At 42.3% G+C, this 25,000-nt stretch overlaps 3 protein-coding genes across 8 annotated transcripts in view; 2 read left to right on the forward strand and 1 right to left on the reverse strand.

Annotated features, from left to right (window-relative positions):
* The window catches only part of LOC121304548 (MHC class II regulatory factor RFX1-like), a 175,286-nt gene that overhangs the window by 129,243 nt on the left and 21,043 nt on the right, over window positions 1-25,000 (reverse strand). The window lies entirely within an intron of this gene.
* rln3b (relaxin 3b) lies at window positions 2,946-4,850 on the forward strand. Its single transcript, XM_041235736.1, has 2 exons — window positions 2,946-3,572; window positions 4,396-4,850. Exons 1-2 carry the CDS (start codon window positions 3,398-3,400, stop codon window positions 4,692-4,694), a joined length of 474 nt encoding a protein of 157 aa, XP_041091670.1. The 5' UTR covers window positions 2,946-3,397; the 3' UTR covers window positions 4,695-4,850.
* LOC121304549 (granulocyte colony-stimulating factor receptor-like) lies at window positions 8,077-24,968 on the forward strand. Its single transcript, XM_041235734.1, has 9 exons — window positions 8,077-8,252; window positions 15,771-15,840; window positions 16,137-16,436; window positions 17,347-17,491; window positions 18,048-18,205; window positions 21,930-22,081; window positions 22,516-22,666; window positions 23,288-23,352; window positions 24,617-24,968. The coding sequence occupies exons 2-9, from the start codon at window positions 15,786-15,788 to the stop codon at window positions 24,935-24,937; spliced, it is 1,347 nt and encodes a 448-aa protein (XP_041091668.1). The 5' UTR covers window positions 8,077-8,252; window positions 15,771-15,785; the 3' UTR covers window positions 24,938-24,968.

Genomic DNA, 25,000 nt, shown 5'->3' on the forward strand with positions numbered 1-25,000 from the left:
AGATGAAGACATTTCTGAGTCAACAAAAACTCCTAGATCTCTTTCACAGACTCCTCCTTCAATTTCAGTATCTCCCATGTGATATTTATAATGTAGTCACTACACTTCATATATTTGCTATTTTTTCTCTTCGTCTATGATTTTGCCATTTGTATTTCTGAGACATTTTACTTCCTCCTGGAATGTTCTTTTGCTGTTATAATTTTGGAAACACTTTGGAATTGGTTTTACCCCCCCCTTAGCAATGCTCATTTTGATTTCTCTCTTGGCCTTTCCAACTTCCTTTCTGACTTGCGTTTTGCAGTTCCAAGTACTCTTTCTGGGTGCTTTGTTCTTGGTCCCTTTTAAACATTCTGTAAAGTGCCTTTTTTTCTCTGGATATATTTTTTTAAATTGATCTATTAACCCATTTTGGCCATTTTGTTTTAGATTTTGATTTGTCCATTTTTGGGATGTAATTGTTTTGTGTCTCTAGTAGTACATTTTTAAAAACTAGCCATGCTTTTTCTGTGGCTGTGTTCTCTATTTTGCTCCAGGCTACTTCTGTTAGTCTCTGCTTCATTCCCTCATAGTTGGCATTTTTAAACAGGGTTCTCTCCAGGAATTCTGTACAGCTGGGTGGCAGAACATGGCAACCAGGAGCACTTTTAACAGAAAAATAAACTTGCCCTACCTTAAATATATAACAAGACAAAGAATTTGAATAGTGTGGCTTTTCTTGACTAGATGTAGTTGCGCTTTTTTATGTTCTACATTTTCTTTTTCATTACTGTTTTTTATTATGGTAAATTAAAGTGCTTATTTAGACATACGATTTGACTGGGGAAAGATAGGGCAGGGTTACTGGAGTGTACAAAAAAAGGGTAACATTTTAACTTCCTTTTTAGCTTAATTATTGCGCTTATTGCTTCATTTAAATTGTTTTCTTTATTAAGTTTCCAGGGCATTTTGTTAATGTACTAATGCAACTGTTCATTTTAACTTTTTTTTTTTTTTTTTTTTTACACAACAGTACTCACTCGTTTGATCATCATCATAACTGTTGCATGAAACCGCAGTGTAATAATCCAGCACCGCTGCACTGAAGCATTTGTATGTCAGCTGGCAACAGCTGATATCCTATCACGCCTTTCTTTTTAAAGGCGTACAGCCTCTCTCTATACATGAACCCCCAATATCTCTCACAAGCGCCTGGGTACATGTTGTTACGATATCACAACAGAAGGAATACCCTTTTTTAATAAAGTAGCTGGCACAAATATAGTATTACGCGGTGGATTGCGCCGATCGCAGGTTTATTTTGACCTCCTGCATTAATTGTCACTATTTTTGCTTTCAAAGTAATCGTTTTTTTGTTTTTTTTTAGCAGTCATTTATAACGCTTTAGCCTCTCAAAATGCCTAACACAGAAAACCCACCCCTTCAACTCTCTGATCGGTTAAATGTTGTGTCGAGACGTAACATAGCTGTCATGTGGTTCCAAGATTGTTTTTTTCACCCAGTAACGCGCAACTGATCTAGTCCGCTAGAAGCACAGTCAATCCTTATTGTTAAAGGCACAGTAGCATCTGCAGGACGGGCCGATAGCGTTTTTTTCAGCCGGGTGGCGCCAGCCACTTTTCCGGACAGCCCGCCCAGCTGAAGAGGCCTGGGGAGAACCCTATTAAAATTGTAAACCTTAGCTTTAGTCGTTACTTTTGTGGTTTTAAAAAGCACTTTAAATTAGACCATGTTGTGATCTGAGTTTTCCAATGGTTCTCTGACCTCTGTTTTAGTTATTCTGTCCTTGTTATTTGAAAAGACTAAATCAAGGTATGCCACCTTTCTAGTCAGTGCATTGACAACAAATTGCCTTACAGTACGGTACGGTACAGTGGTAAGGTATGGTGCATGGAGCATGGTACACATGGTTCGGTGCAGTGCACAAGCACAGTACACACAGTACAGTACAAACAGTATGGTACACACGGTACGGTACACATGGTACAGTGCAAACGGTATGGTACGAAGCCCGGGAAGGAGCGGCAAAGCCATCGTCTTCGTGCAGGCACAAGACCGCTGAGGGACTAACCAAACCACGGCTGAATGCACAAAGTTAATTAGTAATTACTAAGCATGTAGAACATCACAGCAGTGTAAACACAAGCGAATCAGAAATCAGATAAAATCAGATATAAGTGATACTTACCTGTGCGTAGATCTCTCTCTCAGGTCAGAGAAAGGAAAAATGATGACAATGTTGTGTCAGCAGTCCTTTTATCACAGTTGAGCGGTTCAGTCACAGGCACTGTGTGCAGCTTTGATATATCTATTCAAGTGTTATGGTCTTTAAGGATAAATACCCATTAGGTAATGGTTACTTGATAGGGAACCGAAGTTCTGTTGTATATACTGTAAATGCTTAGTTGAAAACGTGGCGACTTGATGGTCAGATCTACTGGCAATATTAAAATTGAAGGTCTCATTTGGCAACGGGGCGCCTGATTTGAACCACCCTGGTATCGCCAAATATATATCCTATTGCTATCACTGTATTATTACTACAAACACCAACTTACGCAACATGAAACATTATGGATTTGGATTTGTAACATTATTTATGTAGTGACTAACACTGTCTCAATATATTAGTTATATATAAGTCAAAAGGTTACCTAGTTCTGCCAGCCCGCAATCCTTACTGAGGCTGACAGACAGATGAAAATGGATATGATCTCAGATCTTCTGCTGATGGAAATGAAAGAGTCTGATTTCAAACCTCTTTCAAGTGAGTTCCAGCAGCTGATTGCAACTTGGTGTAATATTAACTAGCATCTTACTGGACTGCCAGCAGGTATACGGGTAAGAACACCATACTTATTAATTTCATTTCTGCCTGCCTGAAAAGCTGGCAAAGCACAAAACAAAAAAGTATTTTTAAGGAATTGCCCCCACCTCAAAAAAAAGAAAAAATCCTGAAAAAAGAGAGAAATTAAAAATGCAAAAAAAAAGGTTAAAAAAATTACACGTTGCGATAAAAAAACATGAGAAAGCGGTATGTCATTGTTAAATTTCTCCCAGAGCAGCAAGCAGCTCATCTGCAAAGGGCAGTGCCGATCAGATTAGCAGCTCACTGACACCACGAACAATGTCTGCAATTAGAAATCACCATTCACAATGACATAATGATACACCTTAACATTTCCAAAAGTCTCCATGCTGCTGCTATCTCCAGATCTCCTGCGTGCATCATCTCCTGAGAGCGAGAGGGAAAGGGAGCAGGGACAGACGCAAGGGCTTGAGTATATATATTATAGGGTCTGTGAAACACTGAGAGACCAAGCAGCAAGCAGCCAGCAGAACAAGCAGTAGCAGAACAACAAAGCAGCCTGTCTGTCTTGCACCTCCTTCTCCAAGCATGACAAAGCTGCTCCTGGTCCTGACCCTTTGGGTCCTGGCGTCCGAGCTCAGCCAGGGGTCTGAAGGAAGGAACCCCACTTATGGAGTGAAGCTGTGCGGGAGAGAGTTCATCCGAGCCGTGATATTCACCTGCGGAGGGTCCAGGTGGAGGAGGGCTGCCAGAGCGTCCACAGGTAAGGAAATCAGAGCCGGGCAAAGACATGGAAAAAGCAGAGCAAAATATATAGTGGCAACAGCTTAGTGAAAGCATGTTTCATCCATAACTTTAAAACAGTAAACAGAAATACTGGTAGAAACTGGTAATACTTTAAAGCAATGGCCACACATTTCTATGAGTTGAGTTTCATAGGATTGCATGGGAGTAACAAATGTTTGGTTTTTTTTTTGTTGTTATTTTATAATGATTTCTTTTTCTAGAACTTTAGGAATTGTAATAGAAACTGGTAACACTTTAAAATAATGTCGGCAAACGCCTAAGAATTTCAGTATAGTTTTAAAGGATTGCCTGGGAGTAACATCTGAATAACACATGTTTTTTTTTTTTGTTTTTTTTTTTAATTTTGTAATGTTATTTTCTAGTCCTGAAGATATTTTTAAAAATGGGCACAAATATGTAATGAATTCAGGTGAAAAACCACAGGAATAGCTGATACACTGGAATTCAGAGGAATTTGAGGCAGTTACTAAATTCAATTCAAATGTCTTCAATGTGGAAATTAGTTTTTACATACTTATAACACTGGGTGGTGGACTCCGCTTTCCACAAGTGGTAAACTGTGGACATTATCTTTACAGAAAATAAGGCATGGAAACTATTAACTTTCTTTAACATAATGTGGCACCAGGTATCATGTTTTAAATTAAAAATACCAATGCTAAGTGTTTCTTTGAAACTGTACATGTGTGTATTCTGTAGCAAGTGCAAGGTAAGATTTATGGAATTATTTTGTTCACTACAATTAAATACAACTCTCCTCTTCCTCTTCGTCATCCCAGGCGATCTTCCTGATTCTTTCAACTCTGAGCGAGCCCCAGAGGACGAAGGCTCTGAGAGCTGGAACCCAGACACAGTCCCCGGGCTTTCCTACAAGGACTACCCTGACTACGAGAGCCAGAACTGGAGGGAGCAGCTAGCTGGTCTGGGCTTCAGCAGGCAGAGCCGCAGCGCCATCTCGGAGGAAGTGCTGGAGGCCCTGCGCACGTCGGACAGGAAGGGGCGGGATGTGGTGATCGGGCTGTCCAATGCCTGCTGCAAGTGGGGCTGCAGCAAGAGTGAGATCAGCTCCCTGTGCTGAAGGGGCCCTCTCCCTTTGACCTCCCTGGGACCCCCAAACACCCCTCTATGAGTTTATATTCACCACTGAGTGTTTTCATAGTGGTGGATAACACTTTTTTTTTTAAACGCTGACACCCAGATAAATTAAACATAACATTTTTACACTTCTTCAGTGAGAGCATTGTGAGAAATACGATCAATTTAAATGACATTGAACAAATGTTATAAATAAAGGAAGTGAGATTGTAAGAATCCTGATGACTCTGGCTTTTCTTCTTTTTTTTGTCTACACTGTTATCTTGTTTAGGTGAGAGTGGTGTACTTAACATGTTTGCAGTAATATATGACATCTGTGGACAGGATGTGTCAATTGAAGTTTTCTTGCTGCCAGCAGATGATGGTGACGTGTAAGAATTAAAGCACAAACGTGATACCCAAGTACACTTGCTGTTGCTTTATACATACCAGGTTATTTGAGCTTGATGCTTGTGTTTGCAAGTGTCTGCAACCCTTTCATGAATATCAAATCACGCAGTGATTTCAAACCTCTGCAGTTTGTGCAGAGACACTGTGTTCACTGTAGCTCTAATGAAACTTAGAGCTGTTGAGATCATTGGGAATTGGAAACTATGTTCTCAGGGCAGGTTGAGTGAGAACACAGTTGGGTTTAAAACAGGAAAAAAAATCGTCAATAGTACTGAGTTTTTAAGTTAACATGAAGTGTTTAATGAACCATAGAGAAACCTAAATACTTTATTATTACACTTGTTTTTTGTTTTAATGTATCTGGTATATTATGTATGTTGCTGATTTGGAGCTTTAGTGTCGTGAACCAGCACGACAATCTGAAATCCAGCAAGGCCACTGGTCATGGCTGGGATCTCAGCTGTGGCTCTGGTTACGGGTTTTGGATTGTGGGGGAATGCATGAACACAAAATAATCAAAACAGGTTCAAACAAGAAAAAGGAGAAACTAAATCTAAAGAACTATTTTGGTTAAATACAGGTTATGTATTAAGTGGTTATGTCATTTGCTCAGTATAACAGTTTAAGGAGTAAAAGTCTTGCTTTTTGCAGTTTTTAGGGAAGGCATTGTGTGTAGAACGTGCTGACTGACTCACTGATCTCTTGATGTGTTTTTATTTTATCTGACATGGCACCCAGTGTCTCAAGTTTTGTTCTGAGTGGAAATGTTTCTGTGGTTTCCTCACAAGGGACCTAATCTGTATTTCGCACCGGATTTCCTTGAATGAGGTTCAGTGCTCTAACCTGCTTTCTGTAAAGAGTAATGAAGAAAGTGACACTATCCTTATATACAGTTATGTAAGTTCCCCATAGTAAAAGCACAGCAAAGTGTAATAAAGCACAGCAAAAGCATGGTTAAGCATAGGCAAGCATTGTAAAGCACAGAGAGGTAGCTACAGCATATAAAAAGATCTTAACGTGAGAATATTTGTTTATTTGTTTGTTTGGGGGGACATTTTTTGAAAATGTTTATTTGCTTTGAAGCATTTTAGTTTGTACGGATATAGAGAGCAGACCACCGGATCTGACAGACTGAATGAGGGCTGATAGCAGGAGCTCTATTGGAATGTGTTTCTGTGTCCTAGCCGAGACTTTCGGGACAGTTTAAGCACCTGAGCTTTACCACACTGCACTTCTCTGTGATGCACCATGCTTGTCCTGAGCTTTACCACACTGCACTTCTCTGTGATGCACCATGCTTGTCCTGAGCTTTACCACACTGCACTTCTCTGTGATGCACCATGCTTGTCCTGAGCTTTACCACACTGCACTTCTGTGTGATGCACCACGCTTGTCCTGAGCTTTACCACACTGCACTTCTCTGTGATGCACCATGCTTGTCCTGAACTTTACCACACTGCACTTCTCTGTGATGCACCATGCTTGTCCTGAACTTTGCAATTTACCAACTATCATGAAAAAGTGAAAGCCATGGGCTGCAGTGTGGAAGGCTGTGTGTTTGAATAACCTAGTGGTTAGAGTGCTGGGCTCCAATGTGGAAGACAGTGGGTCTGAGTAGCTCAGTGGTTAGAGTACTAGACTGGAGTGTAGAATGCAGGGGGTTTAAGTAGCTTGGTGGTTAAAGGAAGTGGGAAGGAGGGAAGTGGGTTCCTTCCCACTGCCTGAAGCTGCAGTGGGAAGGAAGGAAGTTAGAGTAGCTGAGTGATTATAGTTCTGGGCTACAGTGTGCAAGGCAGTGGGTTTCAGAAGCTCAGTGGTTACAGTACTGGGCTGCAATGTGGAAAGCAGTGGGTCAGAGTAATTCAGTGGTTAGAGAAAGAAAGCAAATGTTGGGCATTAGTGATTTAAAGAGGCATTTCATTGAGTATCACGCTATAGCATTTCCTAACTAGGCATCACTGTAGGGTGTGGTTTTATATATGTGGAGGGTGCTAGTTTAGCATTGGGTGGTGCTGCAAGATTGCCTCCCCCAGCTATGAGCTGATAAGAGTGTTTTTCCACAATACTTAGTTGTATAGAGTGCGGTTGCAGAGTGCCATTGGTGAACCGTACGATGTAGATCTGTGTAATCAAAGCATGCAGCTGATCTGTGCTTGATAGTTATATTAGATATAATCTCTCTGCACCTATGCTTAGCCGTTTGTAACTTGCAGAAGAAAAAAAGAACAGCACGCCTCCGGTGTCAACGCGTTTCAACTCGAGTCCTCGCTGCTGTGATAGAAAAAAATTAATTGTTATTAACGCAGTAGACAAAAAGTTAGTCAGTTAACAAGTTAACCAGATCTACCAACCCATTCATTTATTTTTTTAATAATTTGACTTTAATTTGGGTTCTGCAGACTAGTGCCAATGTTCCTTAATGGCCCCTGTTGTGCTTTAAAGCAAGTTTAGCTAGAAGGTGCTTGTGCTGCTTTTTGTTCTAGTAATGTGTCCTTGCAATAGGTTTTAATAGTTTAGTCTTCCTGAAGACTGACAGGTGTCACCTGTCTGCTATTTCATTAGGAGATTGGTTGCTGATTGTAGTATGTTTGCACAGTAATTGTTTTGCAGTTTCCATTGGTTTCCCCATGATTATATTGCTTATGGTTAGCAGTGCTTTACCACTTAGTCTGCCATGTATTTCTGCAGTTTTCCCCCATGCTCTCTGTGCTTCACCATGCTTTTACTGTGCTTCATTACACTTTGCTGTTCTGTTACTGTGGACTCGGGAGAGAGAAAATGCTTAGTGAGGTGCCTGACAATGGGTTTTGAATCACATCACAAAGTGTAAAGTAGAGCAACAAGTTCAAATGCTTTATTTTATTCGATTTTCTTTACATTTCTTCAGTCTCACATGAGTCTGTGTTTATAGAAACATACTGGAACAGGATGTGACATCAAGCAAGCAGACAGGCAGACTGGAGTGCAGGGGACAGGAAGTAAAACTTCAAGTCAGAGCTCCACAACCACATGTTCCTGCTCCTCAGCGCTCTGTGAGAACTGGGCCATTGTTGTTCACTTTATTTATTGTTCTTTTCTTATCTCCATTCCTGACAGACAGGATTTGAAAGAGCAGCAGATTTTCGTTTCTTATAGTGAGAAGAGCAGAGAGGTGAGTCCAAACTGGAGGAGCAGGGAATTATGGGGAGCGGGGAAAAGGATTAGGGAGTGTGTGTATGTGTGTGTGAGAGAGAGAGAGAGAGAGAGAGAGAGAGAGAGAGAGAGAGAGAGAGAGAGAGAGAGAGAGAGAGAGAGAGAGAGAGAGACTTTGTTTGGTGAACCTGGTTTAGCGCAAACCTTAAAAAGACAAGTTACAAGAATCAAGAATGCTGGTCTAATTCACTTTGTGGCTGGATTCAAACACAGCAGTTATGCTAGTAAGCTCATAGAACCAACTAAAAGGAAATGTAGGATTACATGAGCTCGAACCTTGCAGTCTCTCATCAAAACTTAAACTAGAAATTAACAGTCTGGGGTCATCTTTGATCCTGATCTCTCATTTGAGACTCATATTAGGGAAATTACTAAAGTCTCAAGTTACCATTTCAGAAATACAGCCAAACTTAGACCAGTTGTTTCCATATCTGATGCTGAGAGACAAACGCATGTCTTTGTTTCATCTAGAATTGATTATTGTAATGTACTGTTTTCTGGTGTCCCAAAATGTATGATATCCCGCTTGCAGCTTGTTTAGAATACCGCTGCTAGAATTCTGACCCCCCCCCCCCCCCCCCCCCCCCCCCCCCAAAAAAAATGAACATATTACCCCTGTTTTGGCCTCTTTACACTGGCTCCCTGTGCAGTATAGAATTGATTTTAAGATGTTGCTGTTAATTTACAAGGCCCTGAATGGATTAGCACCTAGTTATTTGCAGGAGTTACCGACCCTGTATCTTCCAAACCGCACTCTGAGATCACAGGATGCAGGGCTGCTGGTTATTCAAATCAAGTTGCAGTTTTCAAGTCAAGACTAAAATCGTACGTTTATACAATGGCTTTCTTATTTTAGTGGGTTTTAATGTAACTTTAAAATTGCTGCTTTTGTATTATGTGTATACTGTTATTTAAATCTGTTATTTAAATGGTCTGATTGTGGCAGTTGTATGTGTGACATGCTATACAAATGTATTGTGGTTTGTTCTTTTTATCTGCTATGTACTGTACAGTGCTTTGCGATACTTTTGTATAAAAAGTGCAATATAATTGCAATAAATAAATAAATACACATATGAATTATTGTATATATTAATGTATGTACAATTGAGCATATAATAAGAGCAATGCATCATGGAAGCAAGGCTGTCTTTAGTGTGTGTGAGAGGGACTTTTGACTGATAAACACTTGCAGCATTATATCATGATAAACAAAGTACAGTTAAGCACAGTGGAAGTATGTAAGTACCTGCCATTTGTGGGAAGAAAAATAATAACAGATAATTAAAACACACTTAAATTAAGACAAAACCAGAAACTTTTATTGTGTATACATCCGCAGTATAATATAGTCCCAAATTTAATTGAATTTAATTAATTGTTCGATTATTAAAAATAAATTGCACATGTTAGTTTATTGTGAATTTCTGCATCGAAAGTGCCATCTTATTACAAACCAGATGGCTGAGCACAAACTGGATGATGGGCAGAGTTTCAAATTACACTCAGGAAGTAAGGGGGCCACCCAGTTCCAGTCGCTCCTGCAATGATGTCACCTCAAATCACGTACTCTCGCTCTGCTATTATGCTGTCCCTGATTCTCTCAATCTCTCACTTCCAATGCGAGTATCCAGCAGCCTCCACGGTTTACACTGCTCAATCTCTCATAAGAACATAAGAACATAAGAAAGTTTACAAATGAGAGGAGGCCATTCGGCCCATCTTGCTCGTTTGGTTGTTAGTAGCTTATTGATCCCAAAATCTCATCAAGCAGCTTCTTGAAGGATCCCAGGGTGTCAGCTTCAACAACATTACTGGGGAGTTGATTCCAGACCCACACAATTCTCTGTGTAAAAAAGTGTCTCCTATTTTCTGTTCTGAATGCCCCTTTTTCTAAACTCCATTTGTGACCCCTGGTCCTTGTTTCTTTTTTCAGGCTGAAAAAGTCCCTTGGGTCGACACTGTCAATACCTTTTAGAATTTTGAATGCTTGAATTAGGTCGCCACGTAGTCTTCTTTGTTCAAGACTGAACAGATTCAATTCTTTTAGCCTGTCTGCATATGACATGCCTTTTAAGCCCGGAATAATTCTGGTCGCTCTTCTTTGCACTCTTTCTACAGCAGCAATATCTTTTTTATAGCGAGGTGACCAGAACTGCACACAATATTCAAGATGAGGTCTTACAAGTGCATTGTACAGTTTTAACATTACTTCCCTTGATTTAAATTCAACACTTTTCACAATGTATCCGAGCATCTTGTTAGCCTTTTTTATAGCTTCCCCACATTGCCTAGATGAAGACATTTCTGAGTCAACAAAAACTCCTAGGTCTTTTTCATAGATTCCTTCTCCAATTTCAATATCTCCCATATGATATTTATAATGTACATTTTTATTTCCTGCGTGCAGTACCTTACACTTTTCTCTATTAAATGTCATTTGCCATGTGTCTGCCCAGTTCTGAATCTTGTCTAGATCATTTTGAATGACCTTTGCTGCTGCAACAGTGTTTGCCACTCCTCCTACTTTTGTGTCGTCTGCAAATTTAACAAGTTTGCTTACTATACCAGAATCTAAATCATTAATGTAGATTAGGAATAGCAGAGGACCTAATACTGATCCCTGTGGTACACCGCTGGTTACCACACTCCATTCTGAGGTTTTTCCTCTAATCAGTACTTTCTGTTTTCTACATGTTAACCACTCCCTAATCCATGTACATGTGTTTCCTTGAATCCCAACTGCGTTCAGTTTGAGAATTAATCTTTTGTGCGGGACTTTGTCAAAAGCTTTCTGGAAATCTAAATAAACCATGTCATATGCTTTGCAATTATCCATTATCGATGTTGCATCCTCAAAAAAATCAAGCAAGTTAGTTAGGCACGATCTCCCTTTCCTAAAACCATGTTGACTGTCTCCCAGTACCCTGTTACCATATAGGTAATTTTCCATTTTGGATCTTATTATAGTTTCCATAAGTTTGCATATAATAGAAGTCAGGCTTACTGGTCTGTAGTTACCTGGTTCAGTTTTGTTTCCCTTTTTGTGGATCGGTATTACGTTTGCAATTTTCCAGTCTGTCGGTACCACCCCTGTGTCAAGAGACTGCTGCATGATCTTGGTTAGCGGTTTGTAAATTACTTCTTTCATTTCTTTGAGTACTACTGGGAGGATCTCATCCGGCCCAGGGGATTTGTTTATTTTAAGAGCTCCTAGTCCCTTTAACACTTCTGCCTCAGTTATGCTAAAGTTATTTAAAACTGGATAGGAACTGGATGACATGTGGGGCATGTTGTCAGTATCTTCCTTTGTAAAAACTTGTGAAAAGTAATCATTTAACATATTTGCTATTTTTTTTTTCTTCCTCTACGATTTTGCCATTTGTATCTCTTAAACATTTAATCTCCTCTTTGAATGTTCTCTTGCTGTTGTAATATTGGAAAAACATTTTGGAATTGGTTTTAGCTCCCTTAGCAATGTTCATTTCTATTTCTCTCTTGGCCTTTCTAACTTCCTTTTTGACTTGCGTTTGCAGTTCCGTGTACTCTTTCTGCGTACTTTCTTTTTGGTCCTTTTTTAATGCTCTGTAAAGTGCCTTTTTTCGCTGAATATTTTTTTTAATTGATCTATTAAACCATTTTGGCAATTTAGTTTTACATTTAGATTTGTCTACTTTAGGGATGTAATTGTTTTGCGCCTCTAGTACTACATTTTTGAAGAACAACCATCCTTCTTCTGTGGGTGTTTTCTCTATTTTACTCCAATCTACTTCTGTTAGTCTCTGTTTCATGCCTTCATAGTTTGCTTTTCTAAAATTGTAAACCTTAGCTTTAGTCTTTACTTTTGGGGATTTAAAAAACACTTCAAATGAGACCATGTTGTGGTCTGAGTTTGCCAGTGGTTCTCTGACCTCTGTTTTAGTTATTCTATCTTCGTTATTTGAAAAGACTAAATCAAGGCATGCCTCCCCTCTAGTGGGTGCCTTCACAAATTGTGTTAGGAAGCAGTCATTTGTCATTTCCACCATTTCTATTTCATCCTTCGCGCTACCCACCGGGTTTTCCCATTTTATTTGGGGGAAGTTGAAATCCCCCATTAGTATGGCTTCTCCTTTGCTACACACATTTCTAATGTCATTGTATAACAGATTATTTTGCTCACCGTCTGAATCTGGCGGTCTATAGCATGCTCCTATTATTATGCCTTTTGAATTTTTGTCTGTTATTCTGACCCATATTGATTCGGTTTTATTTTCTTTGTCCAGGTTTAACACCTGGGCTTCAAGACTGTTTCTTATGTATAGCGCTACCCCTCCTCCTCTTCTGTCCTGCCTGTCTTTCCTATACAGTGTATACCCACAAATATTATATTCGTCCCCATCACTCTCAGATAACCACGTTTCTGTAACACCTATCACATCATAGTTACCTGTTAGTGCAGTAGCTTCAAGTTCTAGAATTTTGTTTCTGATACTTCTAGCATTTAGATAAATACATTTAATGGTTGTCTTACCTGAGTTGTTGTTCTTGTTTTGATGCGGTCTCCCTTCTGTTTTTTTGTTGATTTCTCCCCCCTTCCTTTCTAGTTTAAATGCTTCCGAACCTGCTCGAGGATCTTTTCTCCGAGTAGACTAGTTCCCTTGTTATTTAAATGCAGTCCATCCCGTCTATACAGATAGTCCTCGTTGTAGAATGTGGTCCAATGATCAAGATAGGTGAAGCCTTCCCGTGTGCACCACGTCTTCAGCCATGCGTTTTGATTAATTATTTCCAGCTGTCCATATGGTCCTTTGCAAGGTGCGGGTAGTATACCAGAAAATACCACAGTTTTGGTTTTCTCTTTTAATTTCCTTCCTAGCTCTCTGAATTTATTTTGCAGGGATTTTGGTCTGTCTCTTCCAATGTTGTTTGTACCGATGTGGACGACTACTACCGGGTCGTCTCCTGTTCGTTCTAGGAGCCTGTCCACGTTCTCAGTGATGTGCTTGACCGAGGCTCCCGGAAGGCAGCACACTGTTGTAGTAAGGGGGTCCAAACTGCGAACTGAACTTGCTGTGTTTCTCAATATGGAGTCCCCAACAATCATGACCTCCCTTCTTTTTGCTGTCTGGTCACCACTGTCAATGGGGTCCTGGATGTTGTTCCTTTCATTCTCTTGTTGTTGGTTCTGCTCATCACAATTCTGAAGTGACTCAAATCTGTTGGTTGTTTTGATTTCTGGTGGTTGTGTTTGACGAAGTTTCTTTTTTTCCCTGCTTCTGCCTACCTGAACCCAGCTGTTCTGACCTTCTATCTCCCTGGTGGCTTTCAGTCTGTTAGGGGTGATGCAGACTTCCATGAATTGTGGGTGTGCCAGTTCCTCAAGATCCTGTTGCTGTCTCACTTCTTCCAGCTCCATTTCTAGCATACTTACTAGTTTATGCAAATCCTGGATCACGCGGCACTTTACGCACACTTGGTTTAGCTCCGCTGGGTTTTCTCGGATTTCCCACATCAAGCAGGTGTCACAGATTACAGGCTTGAAGACCATGTTGAGGTTTTTTTTTTTTAAGTTTAGTTTCTTCTGCAACTGTCAATCTGCTTTCCAACTGCTTCGAAACTGCTCTGTACTTTTCCACGCCTGTACTTCTCCCACTCGCTGTCGCTTCCACTCGCTGTCGCTGGGAAGACTGCCTCGTTTAACTGCGTTGTTCTGCTGTGCTGTCGGCTCCTCCCCTCGCCCGTGTCTCAAAACGACGCTGAATTTGAATCAGCTGCTCCGAGTTTCAGCTTGTTTGTTATCAGAAAAACACACGCGGCTGTTTGACTTTGAGCTGCTGCTGTTTGACTTTGAGCTCTCACTTCCACTGTGGGAGTCCAGCAGCCTCCATGGTTTACACTGCTCAATCTCTCACTTCCACTGCGGGCGTCCAGCAGCCTCCACGGTTTACACTGCTCAATCTCTCACTTCCACTGTGGGAGTCCAGCAGCCTCCACGGTTTACACTGCTCAATCTCTCACTTCCACTGCGGGAGTCCAGCAGCCTCCACGGTTTACACTGCTCAATCTCTAACTTCCATTGTGGGCGTCCAGTGGCCCCTCATGGTTTACACTGCACCTACTCTATCCCAACTTCTCTTATGTCTACAGTGACAATGTTGACAGCAGTAAGGCTGGCTCTTCCGGCAAAGGCAGTTCTTGCAGCGGTGCACTCCGGAAGTGGCCATGGCACAGACAGCAGTCAGGCTGCCCTCAGCACGGGACACTCTGGCAGAGGTGCTGGGCACTCCAATGCTGCCCACAGCATGGGACACTCTGGCAGAGGCGGCGGCGCTGGGCACTCCGGCAGTGACACTACTGTGGGTGGAGGTGGTCACTTTACCTCTCCCCCCTTCTCTGTAGCCGGCAGCTCCCTTCTCTTGCCCTAGAATTTCTGCCAGTGCAACTACTGCTGCTGGACACCACGAAGCCCCGGGTGATGGTGAAATGGCCTCCCCCGGTGATGGTGCACTGGTCTCCCTGGGCAATGGGAAACTGGCCTCCCTCGACAATGGCGAACCAGCCTCCCTGGGCGATGGCAAACTGGCAGACTTAGGCTTTAGTACTGGCTCGACAGCCTGAGGCGGTGCAGGCTTTGCAGCCCTTTGTGTTGCAGGATAGGGCAGGAGTTGACCCCTGGGAGATAACTTCAGCTCCTCTGGTGGTGGAGGTGGGAGCAGCAGGTAGTCTCCCCCTGCCAGCGGAGAAAGGAACAGCAGGTAGTCTCCCTCTATCACTGGTGACCGGTGTGGCTCGGCCTTGATCTCTGGGGACTGGTGCGGCTCTCCCTTGGTCGCTGGAGTGGACATGCCTGTGGAGGTGGAATAGGCATGGCCCCTTCCAATGGGACTGGAGATGATGGGGCCCCTCCCATACCTGCAGCCAGGTAGGTGAGTACCACAGCTGCGATGTCTGAGAGGGACAGCGAGCGGTGTTGTTTTACAAGGCTTCCAATCACTCCCCATCTCTAACACCCAGCAGATGGATTGCCACTGGGAGTTGCGCCTGGAAGTTTCCCTCAGGGTCCATCAGCCAGTCCCATATTTTCCCCGACCTCTCTTCCTCTCCTGTTGTGAGGTTAACAGGGGTGCGGGGCAGATGGCTCAAACTCCTGGCTCCTGATCATGTCAATTACTTCAATGAGGGAAGTTCTGAACCCCAAGACTGGTGCAGTAGGGCTTGTGTGAGTTTCTAACCCTGCACTAGCCAAAATGTTTGTACACTTGACTTAAGTTTTACTTTAGTATTAAAAAAAAAAAACATTGTAAAGGTGGAGATGTTTATATGAAGCCTGCAGTGTAAGGTAGTTGCTTTTATTCAGCTGCAAGGTTTTTATTGTGTGTGTGTGTGTGTGTGTGTGTGTGTGTGTGTGTGTGTGTGTGTGTGTGTGTGTGTGTGTGTGTGTGTGTGCAGGAATGGAGTGTTAAGTTGAGTTGTTCTCTTCTCCCACTCCACACAGTGTTGGGTATGTGCCATGGAGAGAAGGTGCATTCCATTCTTTCTGGCAGTCTGCATTCTAATTCCAAGAGGTAAGAAGTTTAAATGCAATTGCTGTTTGTTTGAGATACCATATTACACATCCCTGTAAAAGTTTACCACAGTATATTTGCATGGCAATTTTGCACTTTTCCCACGCTTTTCACATGCTTGAACTATGCATTTACTCTGGTTTGCCATGTTTGGTAATATGCTTTACCATATTGGTTTGTGCTTTGCAATGCTTTCACTGTGCATTATTACACTTTTCTATGCTTTTACTTTGGGACACTGGAAGGGTATCCTCACAATCTTACAATGTTTCTCTACCCTCCTGTTTTGCCCCCAGGGTCTGTCGCAAGCCTACGCTGTGAGTGGGAACCTCACTTTGAGCTGGGCCACGATATCAAGGGCTCCTGCGTGCTGTTCTCTCCCACTCTGCCCCTTAGCTGTGCTACAGGGTTTCTACGGGTAACAGAGGGGCTCAATGTGACCACTCAGTACAGCTCTCTCCAAAGGAACTCAACCAGTGGCAGCCTTTCCTTCACTGTGCCCGCCCCTAGGGAAGCAGAGCTCCACCTTCACTGTGAGATCATCTGCCCTGTGCTGGAGTCCCGCCTCTCCTGCCAGCAAACCATCACAGGGGGTTGTGAGTATGGATTATTATGGGTTGTAGCTAGCGTGTATTATATTACTATGTGCAATAATATGCACAGGCATGTGTTTTTATTCTTGCTTTTGAATACTAAAGTGTTTTAAATGGATTGATTACTGTCGATTATTTTACCTGCCTGATATTTCATTATGGAATATTGGTTCCTAGCCTAATTTATTGGGACCACCCTGACAATCCTGTTAAAAGACTCATCTCTGTGTAGTAATTTGCTTTCTTAATAAATCGTTACAAACGTAACAGCTTGTTATTACAGTACAATACAAAAAATGAAATCAAACACCCCTCATAAAAGTTTCCCATAGTAAAAGCACAGCAAAGTGTAATAAAGCACAGCGAAAGCATGGCAAAGCATAGACAAGCATTGTAAACCACAGAGAGGTATGGTAAAGCATAGACAAGCATTGTAAACCACAGAGAGGTATGGTAAAGCATAGGCAAGCATTGTAAACCACAGAGAGGTATGGTAAAGCATAGGCAAGCATTGTAAACCACAGAGAGGTATGGTAAAGCATAGGCAAGCATTGTAAACCACAGAGAGGTATGGTAAAGCATAGGCAAGCATTGTAAACCACAGAGAGGTATGGTAAAGCATAGGCAAGCATTGTAAACCACAGAGAGGTATGGTAAAGCATAGGCAAGCATTGTAAACCACAGATAGGTATGGTAAAGCATATTAAAAAACATGGCAAACCAGGAAAACTATGGTAAATGTAAAGTACAATCACAGGAGAAGCATGGGCGAAAACTGCTGAATTACAGGGCAAACTTTTAAAACTGATCTACTCAGTAAAAAGGCTGTAAAAATGCAAAGTCCAAACACACAGTGCATGCTAATGTATATGGACCATGACAGTGCATATTTCCAATGTGTGTGTTTATTCAGATCCGCCAGCCCCCCCCTCCCAGCCTCAGTGTTACATCATGAAAGAAAAGAATGGGGCGCCGCCAAAAATGAACTGCTCCTGGCATCTGAGACCAGACTCACTGCTCAGGACTGAATTCACCTTTCACCTGCGCATGATGGGCGGGTATGTACAGGACAGGACAGGTGCATCACACGGTTTATTAATTATCTATTGATTATTGATAACACAGAAACAATCATTGCAAATATACTCCTTTACTCCTAACTAGTTTCTGTTGCCCTTATATGTATAAAGCAAATGGGTTATAATACCTCTGTGCATTACCCCCCCCCCCCTTGTTATGCAGTTGCAAACTAATTTTTGAATTTGGGTGCCATAGCTCAGCTCCCTTCTTAAATGATCGGCTTTCGCCTACCCTAAGGAATACATTGTCGTGCCATTTAGTTAAGGGTATTCTGTTCCTTTTACATAGTGCCCTCACAGGTCGGGAAGGAGATCTTAACACCAAGAATCGTTCGTATGAGTGTGTGTGTGTGTCAGTAGGTGTGCGTGAGTAATCAGTGTGTTTTAATCTGAAGCTCCTGTATTGCTCTGGTTCTGTATCTGGTTCGGATCCAGTCTACAGTCTACTCTCTCTCTCTCTCTCTCTCTCTCTCTCTCTCTCTCTCTCTCTCTCTCTCTCTCTCTCTCTCTCTCTCTCTCTGTCTCTCTCTCTCAGTACTGAGTGGTCCACAGTGGTGCCGGTTGGTCTCAGCACTGTCATGGTCCCGCGGTCCAGCTTCGTGAGCCATGTTGACGGAAAGGTTTGGGTCAGCGCCAAGAACGCCCTGGGAGAGAGTCAGTCCAAAATGAAGAACTTCAACTCGGAGGCCATAGGTACCGTACACACACTGACACAAACTATTGATTGATTGATTATTGATCGCCATGGCTTGTATGCTTATATTAATCATTCCTATTTGGAGCCTCACATACCTTCCCAGCAGAGTTGCTGACTCAAGTCAGTGACTCGGACTTAAGTCCGACTCGAGTCACTTTTTTTGCGACTTGAACGAATTGACTTGAGACTTGAACAAACTGACTTGAGACTTGAATGAATTGCAGGGTTTGCACACTAGTCTGTAAGTCTGGAAAAAGTATGGAAAAATGCCAAAGTGATTTCCAGGGCTTGTAAATGCCTGAAAAACCATGTCTCCATTATGAAAGTCTTGAAAAAGTCTAGAATTTTACTAGTATCACAGGAGAATGAAAACAATTCTGTGATTATATTTTATAATTAATAATAATCTGGTCAGCAGCTCTAGTGGGAATTGTCTAGGCAATTTACTAGTAGCAACTATAGTATATTGCTTGCAACCAAGTCCCACAAAGATTGCCCCGTGTAACACCCCTGACAACATCCTGACAACTAGCAATGCTATCCAGTCAGTGCACTGGTAGGTGTCACATGACTTGTCTGCTGCAGTGAAACGAAGGGTAAATTGGACAGTACGACACCCAACACATATAAACTTATATTGAAAGTTACAAACAAAGTTACAGACTGGAATTACCAGCTACTAAACTCTGCTCACCAAGATTCACATTTTGTTATCTTGTTGTTACCTTTATTAAATTGTTAACGTTATTTCCCAACCCTGGAAAAAAAAATCGAATACAAAACAATAGTTATTATCCTCACGCAAAATGTAGCCCCTATAGTGTGTATAAACATAGCATGTTAACATCGCTTTTTTCATTTCTTTAATGTGATTAATAAAATGTACCTGTAATTTGATTTTAAATGTATGATGCTTGCTTGTAACTTACAGTACCGAGTGCAGCAACACCGTCAGCCCAGTGTAGATATACTATTTACAATCTCGCTTATGGCCTTCAGTATATGATTAAATACTGTTTTTAAAAAATAAAAATAAAAACTTAAATTAGCATTTGCAATTGAAACAAAACTGAAACTTTGTTGGGAGGATTGTACTGTGTTCTTCAATGAATAGGATATAGCCAGAATACTGGATGCAGAATGTCACAAACAGGTACTGTACTTGGAATTGTACTTTTATGAACAATCTCATTGCTATTATTATTATTATTATTATTATTATTATTAGTGGTAGTAGTGACAAATACTGTAGTAATAAAGAAAATCAAAGAATAAAACAGTACTAATATTATTAATAGTTTAGCGAATGCCTTTATCCAAGGTGCCTTCTTTAACTCACTCCAGCAGCTTGTTCATTTTTGGATTGTCCTTTTACTATAGCGAACAAAAGACTTTGGACCCAAGTAGGGAGTATCTTTTTACTAAGGTACAGGATGGGGTGTTCTACTCCATCTACCTTTTGGGACAAGACCTCCCCCAGACCAACATCTGAAGCATCCGTGTGGAGGATGAACCCTTTGGTAAAATCTGGTGTGATGAGGTTGGGGGACGGGCAAAGTCTCTGCTTGATAGTGTCAAACGCCCCTGACATTCTTCTGAATATTTCATTGAATTTGGAGCGCTCTTTCAAGTGAAGTTTAGCAGGGGGTTGACCACTGTGGCATACTTGGGGATAAAGCTTCAGTAATAACCAGCCAACCCCAATAGAGACCTCACCTGGGACTTGGTTTTGGGGATTTTCGCGTTCATCAAAGCCTGGTGGCAACAGGCTTCAACCACCCATTTCCCATAATAAATCCCAAATATTGAGTCTTTTTTTTGGCAAATGCACATTTGTGCAAGTTGGCTGTCAGCCGGGCTGCCCTCAGGTACTCTCGCCAGTTGGAGCTGTAAATAACCACATTGTCAATATACGCTGCTGCATACAATATACGCTGCTGTGTAAGACTTGGTCCATCAGTCCCTGAAAGACAGCGGACACACAGTGTAGCCCAAACGGCACAGTTATAAAGTGAAACAGACCATCAGGAGCAGAGAACAGGGATGCACCGAATCCACTATTCGGTTTTGGATTCGGCCCGAATACCTACTTTTTGAGCAAGGTTCGGATTCGGCCAAATCCTATATCCGCCCATTTTAATACATCCCTCCAGTGTGTGCAGCTCTTCTTTAAATAAAAGACACAGATCCTGTATTGAATGTATCTGTTGTACTTTATTTACTAACAAGAACACTTTGATGAACTCTGACGCAGCTCTCAACTCCCTGAATTACTGGTGGCTCAGGCACTAAACACACGCACCTGCTGAATGCAAACATACCCCCGTCTGCAACAGCACATTCTCATCACACTTTTCATGGAGTAAAGTTATGCAGTAAACCTGTAACATATAGTAACGGCAAATTGCTGTAGACTTTTGTGCTTTCTTGCTTTGTCTGTCAAACCTATTCTAGAGATCATACTGAGATAAAATAAATTAATAAATAAATCGGTGCACAGAAATATATATTTCTTTGTAATTTTACAACTGTCAGATGTGCAAGACACTGTTGAACAATATATGCTTTAGTAAATTAAATTTTACATCATTGCAACGTGCCAATACAAGTTGAACTATTTGGGAACTGCTTTTATTAAAATATTTTTAAAACTATTTCATAGCTTATTTGATATGTGTTACACACGCGGTGCATTTAAATCAACGTGGGTTTTATTTCGCAGGGAGCTCATTTAGGTCACTCAACACAGTAACTTTTTTCCTCATAGCTCTCAATATCAGATCAGGGTACACATGTTGAAACGTCATTAAAGAAAATAGTGGGTTATGGCAAAGATGCTGATTGAGGTGTGGTGATTGAGAGAAGAGCAGTTTCAGTGATGTACCGCTTGCTCAAGGGTTTTAGAGAGGAAAGGGAAAAGGAAGACAGGATGGTAGTTCTGGAGGGATGAGGGATCAAGAGAGGGTTTTTTTTAAGATGGGGGTGATGCAGGCTTGTTTGAAGGCTGCAAGGAAACAGCCAGAGAGCAGAGAGGTGTTGAGAAGGGAGTAGAGTTGGGGCAGCAGCCTGGAAGAGGTGAGCAGGGAGGGGGTCCAGAGCACATGTGGTGGATGGGGAGAGACTGAAGATAAGGAATGAAAAAGGGGAAGAAATGGAGAGGTGGATGTTGAAGTCACCACATAGAGCAACAGGGGTGGAGGAAGAGGGGAGGGAGGAGAGGAGGAAGTCAAGCTCATCAAGAAAATGAGTAAGGGGACCAGGAGGGCGGTAGAGAACAATAAGGAGGAGGAGGCGACATGGAGAGGTGATTTCAGCAGCGTGAAACTCATAGTTGCTGACAGAGAGAGGAGAGAAGAGGGGGGGACAGAAAACAGCAGGGAGGGAGAGCAGAAGTCATGTTCACCCACCCCATCCAGAGGGACAAGGAGAGTTGGACAGGATAAAGAGAGAGGAAAGGGCGGCCGGAGTGATAGTGTTATCAGGGGAGACCCAGGTTTCAGTGAGAGCTAGGAGGTCAAGAGAGAGGTGAGAGACAAAAGCAGAGATAATGGAGCTGGTCATACATACATGTGTCACACTTCACATTGTTCCAGATATTTGCCGAACCACTTATCCAATTGCCATGAAACTTGGCATTGCCATTATTTTGCAGAAGTTATTTGTGTTGTTTGTGTTGTACATGGTTGACAGGCCCTTCTTCTTGTTTCTTGTGCTTCGCAGTTAAGCTGGAAGCCCCATCTTTTGTAAGCCACGAAGTGACCAGTGATATGATCACAGTGACGTGGAATAATGTGGACACTGAGAAGGGTTCTGATATAAATAGAAATTGTCGACTCCGCTACAGAGAGGAAGGGGTGAGAAACTGGACTGAGGTGAGTGTGTGAGTGAGTGTGCTTGTAAGTGTGTGTGTGTGTGCGTTATTATTGTGTGTGTTGTTATTATGGGTATTGTGTGTGTGTGCGTGTGTGCATGTGTGTATTTATTGTGAGTCTGTGCGTGTCATGACTATACCCCAAACCTTAAATCTAACCCTATCCTTATAGTCACTATCAGATTTAAAAACTGCAATTAGTTCTGTGTGTCAGTGTTCTGTTTGGCTGTGTGAGTGAGTCTGTCTTTGTTAGCTGACTGTTCTGTATGTGCTTTAGGAGGAGGCTAAACAGAGTGCACTGCGCTGGAGTGTTTATGAACCTGGGCACTGAGATAGTCTGAGACGGGCCTATGGATTGCATAATAATAATGTGTTGCTGTGTGTTGTATTGCTGTATATTTGTATGTTATGTGTGAGTGTGTGTGTGTATTTCAGGCTGACCCAGAGGACGTAAGTGGTGTCGAGTACACGCTGGACAGCCCACAACATTTCACCCGCTACCTGTTCCAGGTGAGCTGCATGGGTGGCAAAGACTCCCCGTGGAGTGAGTGGAGCGACAGCTACACAGTGCAGAGCTCCGAGGCAGGTAAGAGACTAGCAGCACAGCGCCTTCCCAGTATAGCAACGGCACTTCAGAGACAGAGAAGAGAGCAAACCTTATCTCAGCTTCCATTTTAAACAATCTCATTTGCTGAAGCTACTTTGTCTACTCTACTTCACTTTCTTATTCCTAACTAGCAGAACTATACCATACAGAACCACTATTGCCATTGTAGTGCCACTGCCTGTCTACGCTGTCATTGGAGATCATTTGAGAAGGGTGTAATTAGCATACTGTGGACCCATTCCACCAATTGCATCCTCATCTCATTGTATCTGATCTATACTTGTGCTACCATTGCCCCTCAATATAATACAGAACCAGTATTTCATTATTGCACTGCCATTATAGTGCTACAAATGGCAGCCTCTTTCAATTGAAGCTGTCTTGGTGCTACCATTGCCCCTTTGTGTAATACATAACCATTGCAAAGCCCTTGTAGTGCCACTGTCTGTCTGCATTGCCATTTGAGATCATTTCCTTCATTACAAAGACTTTTTTCAACTCATGAGGGCACAGATGTGACCTGATGGCTTCAATTAGTATCAATACCATCTCTCTCTCTCTGTCCCCCTCCCCCTCTCCCTCCCTCTTCCCAACCCTCAGCTCCAGTAGGAATGCTGGATGTCTGGTTCATATCTGACAAGAGAAATGTCATCCTGTACTGGAAGGTGAGTGTTGCAGCCTGCACTGAGACAGGTTCAGATGCACAGTGATCATGGTGGCAGTGAAAAACTGAGTTAGTACTGAAAAGACACTTGGTTAAAAAAATTAAACAAAATGTTTGATTTTCAATGTCACACCAGTGCTGACAGCATTAGCACACATGCAAGAGCCCACAGTAAAAGAAAAGTGTAATAAAGCACAGTGAAAGCATGGTAAAGAGTAGATGAGCATTATAAACCAGGCTGGTATGGTAAAGCATATTAGAAAACAATAAACTGTGGTACATATTACAACCAAGGAACTGCAAAATTACAGTGCAGAAGTAAACTGCTATGAGGGAGTGTAGAAGGGTGAGGAATTCAACACAGGAGACAGAAAGTTGGAGTTTCTAAACACCACTCGGGTGCACGATTTATTGTATCCACAAGGTGGCACCGTTGCACTATTGTTACCAGCAATCGTAAAAGCGACTGACATTTCACCGTCAGGGCACATGCAGATGCACAAAATAATAATCAAAAACAGAAGGTGCAAAGAAAAAGAGAAAATAAAACACTATTAATCAAAACTACAAAATAAAGGTGCTGCACTCTGCAGTGTTTCCCCGACCGTCACTACCCCCATGGCCCAGGTCTCCGCCCTACACTCCACCATTCCCTCAGATTCTTCCCTAATACTTTTGGGGTCTGCCCGTGGTTTCCCCGCTCCCCCTATATTTATTTTCTTCTCTCGTTTATCCTTTCTTTTTGTTCTCCGGCCGTTCTCGGTCTGGCAATATAGCTTCCACTTTCTCATTTGTTGTCCCATAGGGGCCGATCTGAGGGAACAACAGAGTGTTATTTTATAGGCCCAGCAATCCCCCAAAGCCTATCTCTCAGCCACGCAGAGAGATGGAAAGCCAACACACCCTCTTCACCACCTCTCCGTGTCACTGCCATGACTGACAGGCAGATCTTACGAGGCTGCTGACCTCTTCCTGCAGCACCATACATGCGTCAGACAGTCAGCACAGATCTCCCCTGTTACGGGGAGTTATCGGCATCAGATTGTCAGTGTGTTTTACTGTTCCTAAAGGGAAAAAAACACACCAATTGCAAATTTAAAATGAAAAAAAAAATTTTATTAAGACTACTTTCAAAGCCCTAAATGCAATGTCTTGGTTGTTTTTCTGCTGGTCTGTTAACTTTATTGGGTCCTTGTTGATGCTGGGTTCATCAACCCTCCCCTCTTCCCCCTCTCCCCTCTCCCCTTCCCCTCTCCCCTCTCCAGGAGCTGTCCCAGGAGAATGCCCGGGGCAGCATTCGGGTGTACGAGGTGCAGTGGGAAGCAAGGGAAGGCATCAAGAACGTGGTGAACGTGTCCAGGGATGCTGTGCTGTTGTCTAGAGAAAGGGAACAAGCAGATGGGCTGAGAGAGGAGTTCAGGGAGCCGTGTCTCTGCATCTATTCTCTCCCTAAAGATGGGGTCTTCAGAGCCAGCGTGGTGGGGTACAACAGCGAGGGACAGACACTACCAGCTACTTTAAACTTCAACAGTCAGGGTAACACTCTGAGACACACTGAGAGACTGAGACACACTGAGAGAAACTGAGATAGAGAGACACTGAGACACACTGAGACACTCTGAGAGACACTGAGACACACTGAGACACTG

Source organism: Polyodon spathula, chromosome 38 (assembly GCF_017654505.1).
Source record: "Polyodon spathula isolate WHYD16114869_AA chromosome 38, ASM1765450v1, whole genome shotgun sequence".
NCBI classification, from domain to species: Eukaryota; Metazoa; Chordata; class Actinopteri; order Acipenseriformes; family Polyodontidae; genus Polyodon; species Polyodon spathula.

What these genes read in the sequence shown, in the direction of transcription:
- rln3b (XM_041235736.1), top strand. Translation starts at nt 3,398, where the DNA reads ATGACAAAGCTGCTCCTGGTCCTGACCCTTTGGGTCCTGGCGTCCGAG. An exon ending in GGCTGCCAGAGCGTCCACAG is followed by an intron (nt 3,573 to 4,395) that starts GTAAGGAAATCA and finishes TCGTCATCCCAG; the next exon opens with GCGATCTTCCTGATTCTTTC.
- LOC121304549 (XM_041235734.1), top strand. Translation starts at nt 15,786, where the DNA reads ATGGAGAGAAGGTGCATTCCATTCTTTCTGGCAGTCTGCATTCTAATT. An exon ending in GCAAACCATCACAGGGGGTT is followed by an intron (nt 16,437 to 17,346) that starts GTGAGTATGGAT and finishes GTGTTTATTCAG; the next exon opens with ATCCGCCAGCCCCCCCCTCC. An exon ending in GGGTGAGAAACTGGACTGAG is followed by an intron (nt 22,082 to 22,515) that starts GTGAGTGTGTGA and finishes TGTGTATTTCAG; the next exon opens with GCTGACCCAGAGGACGTAAG.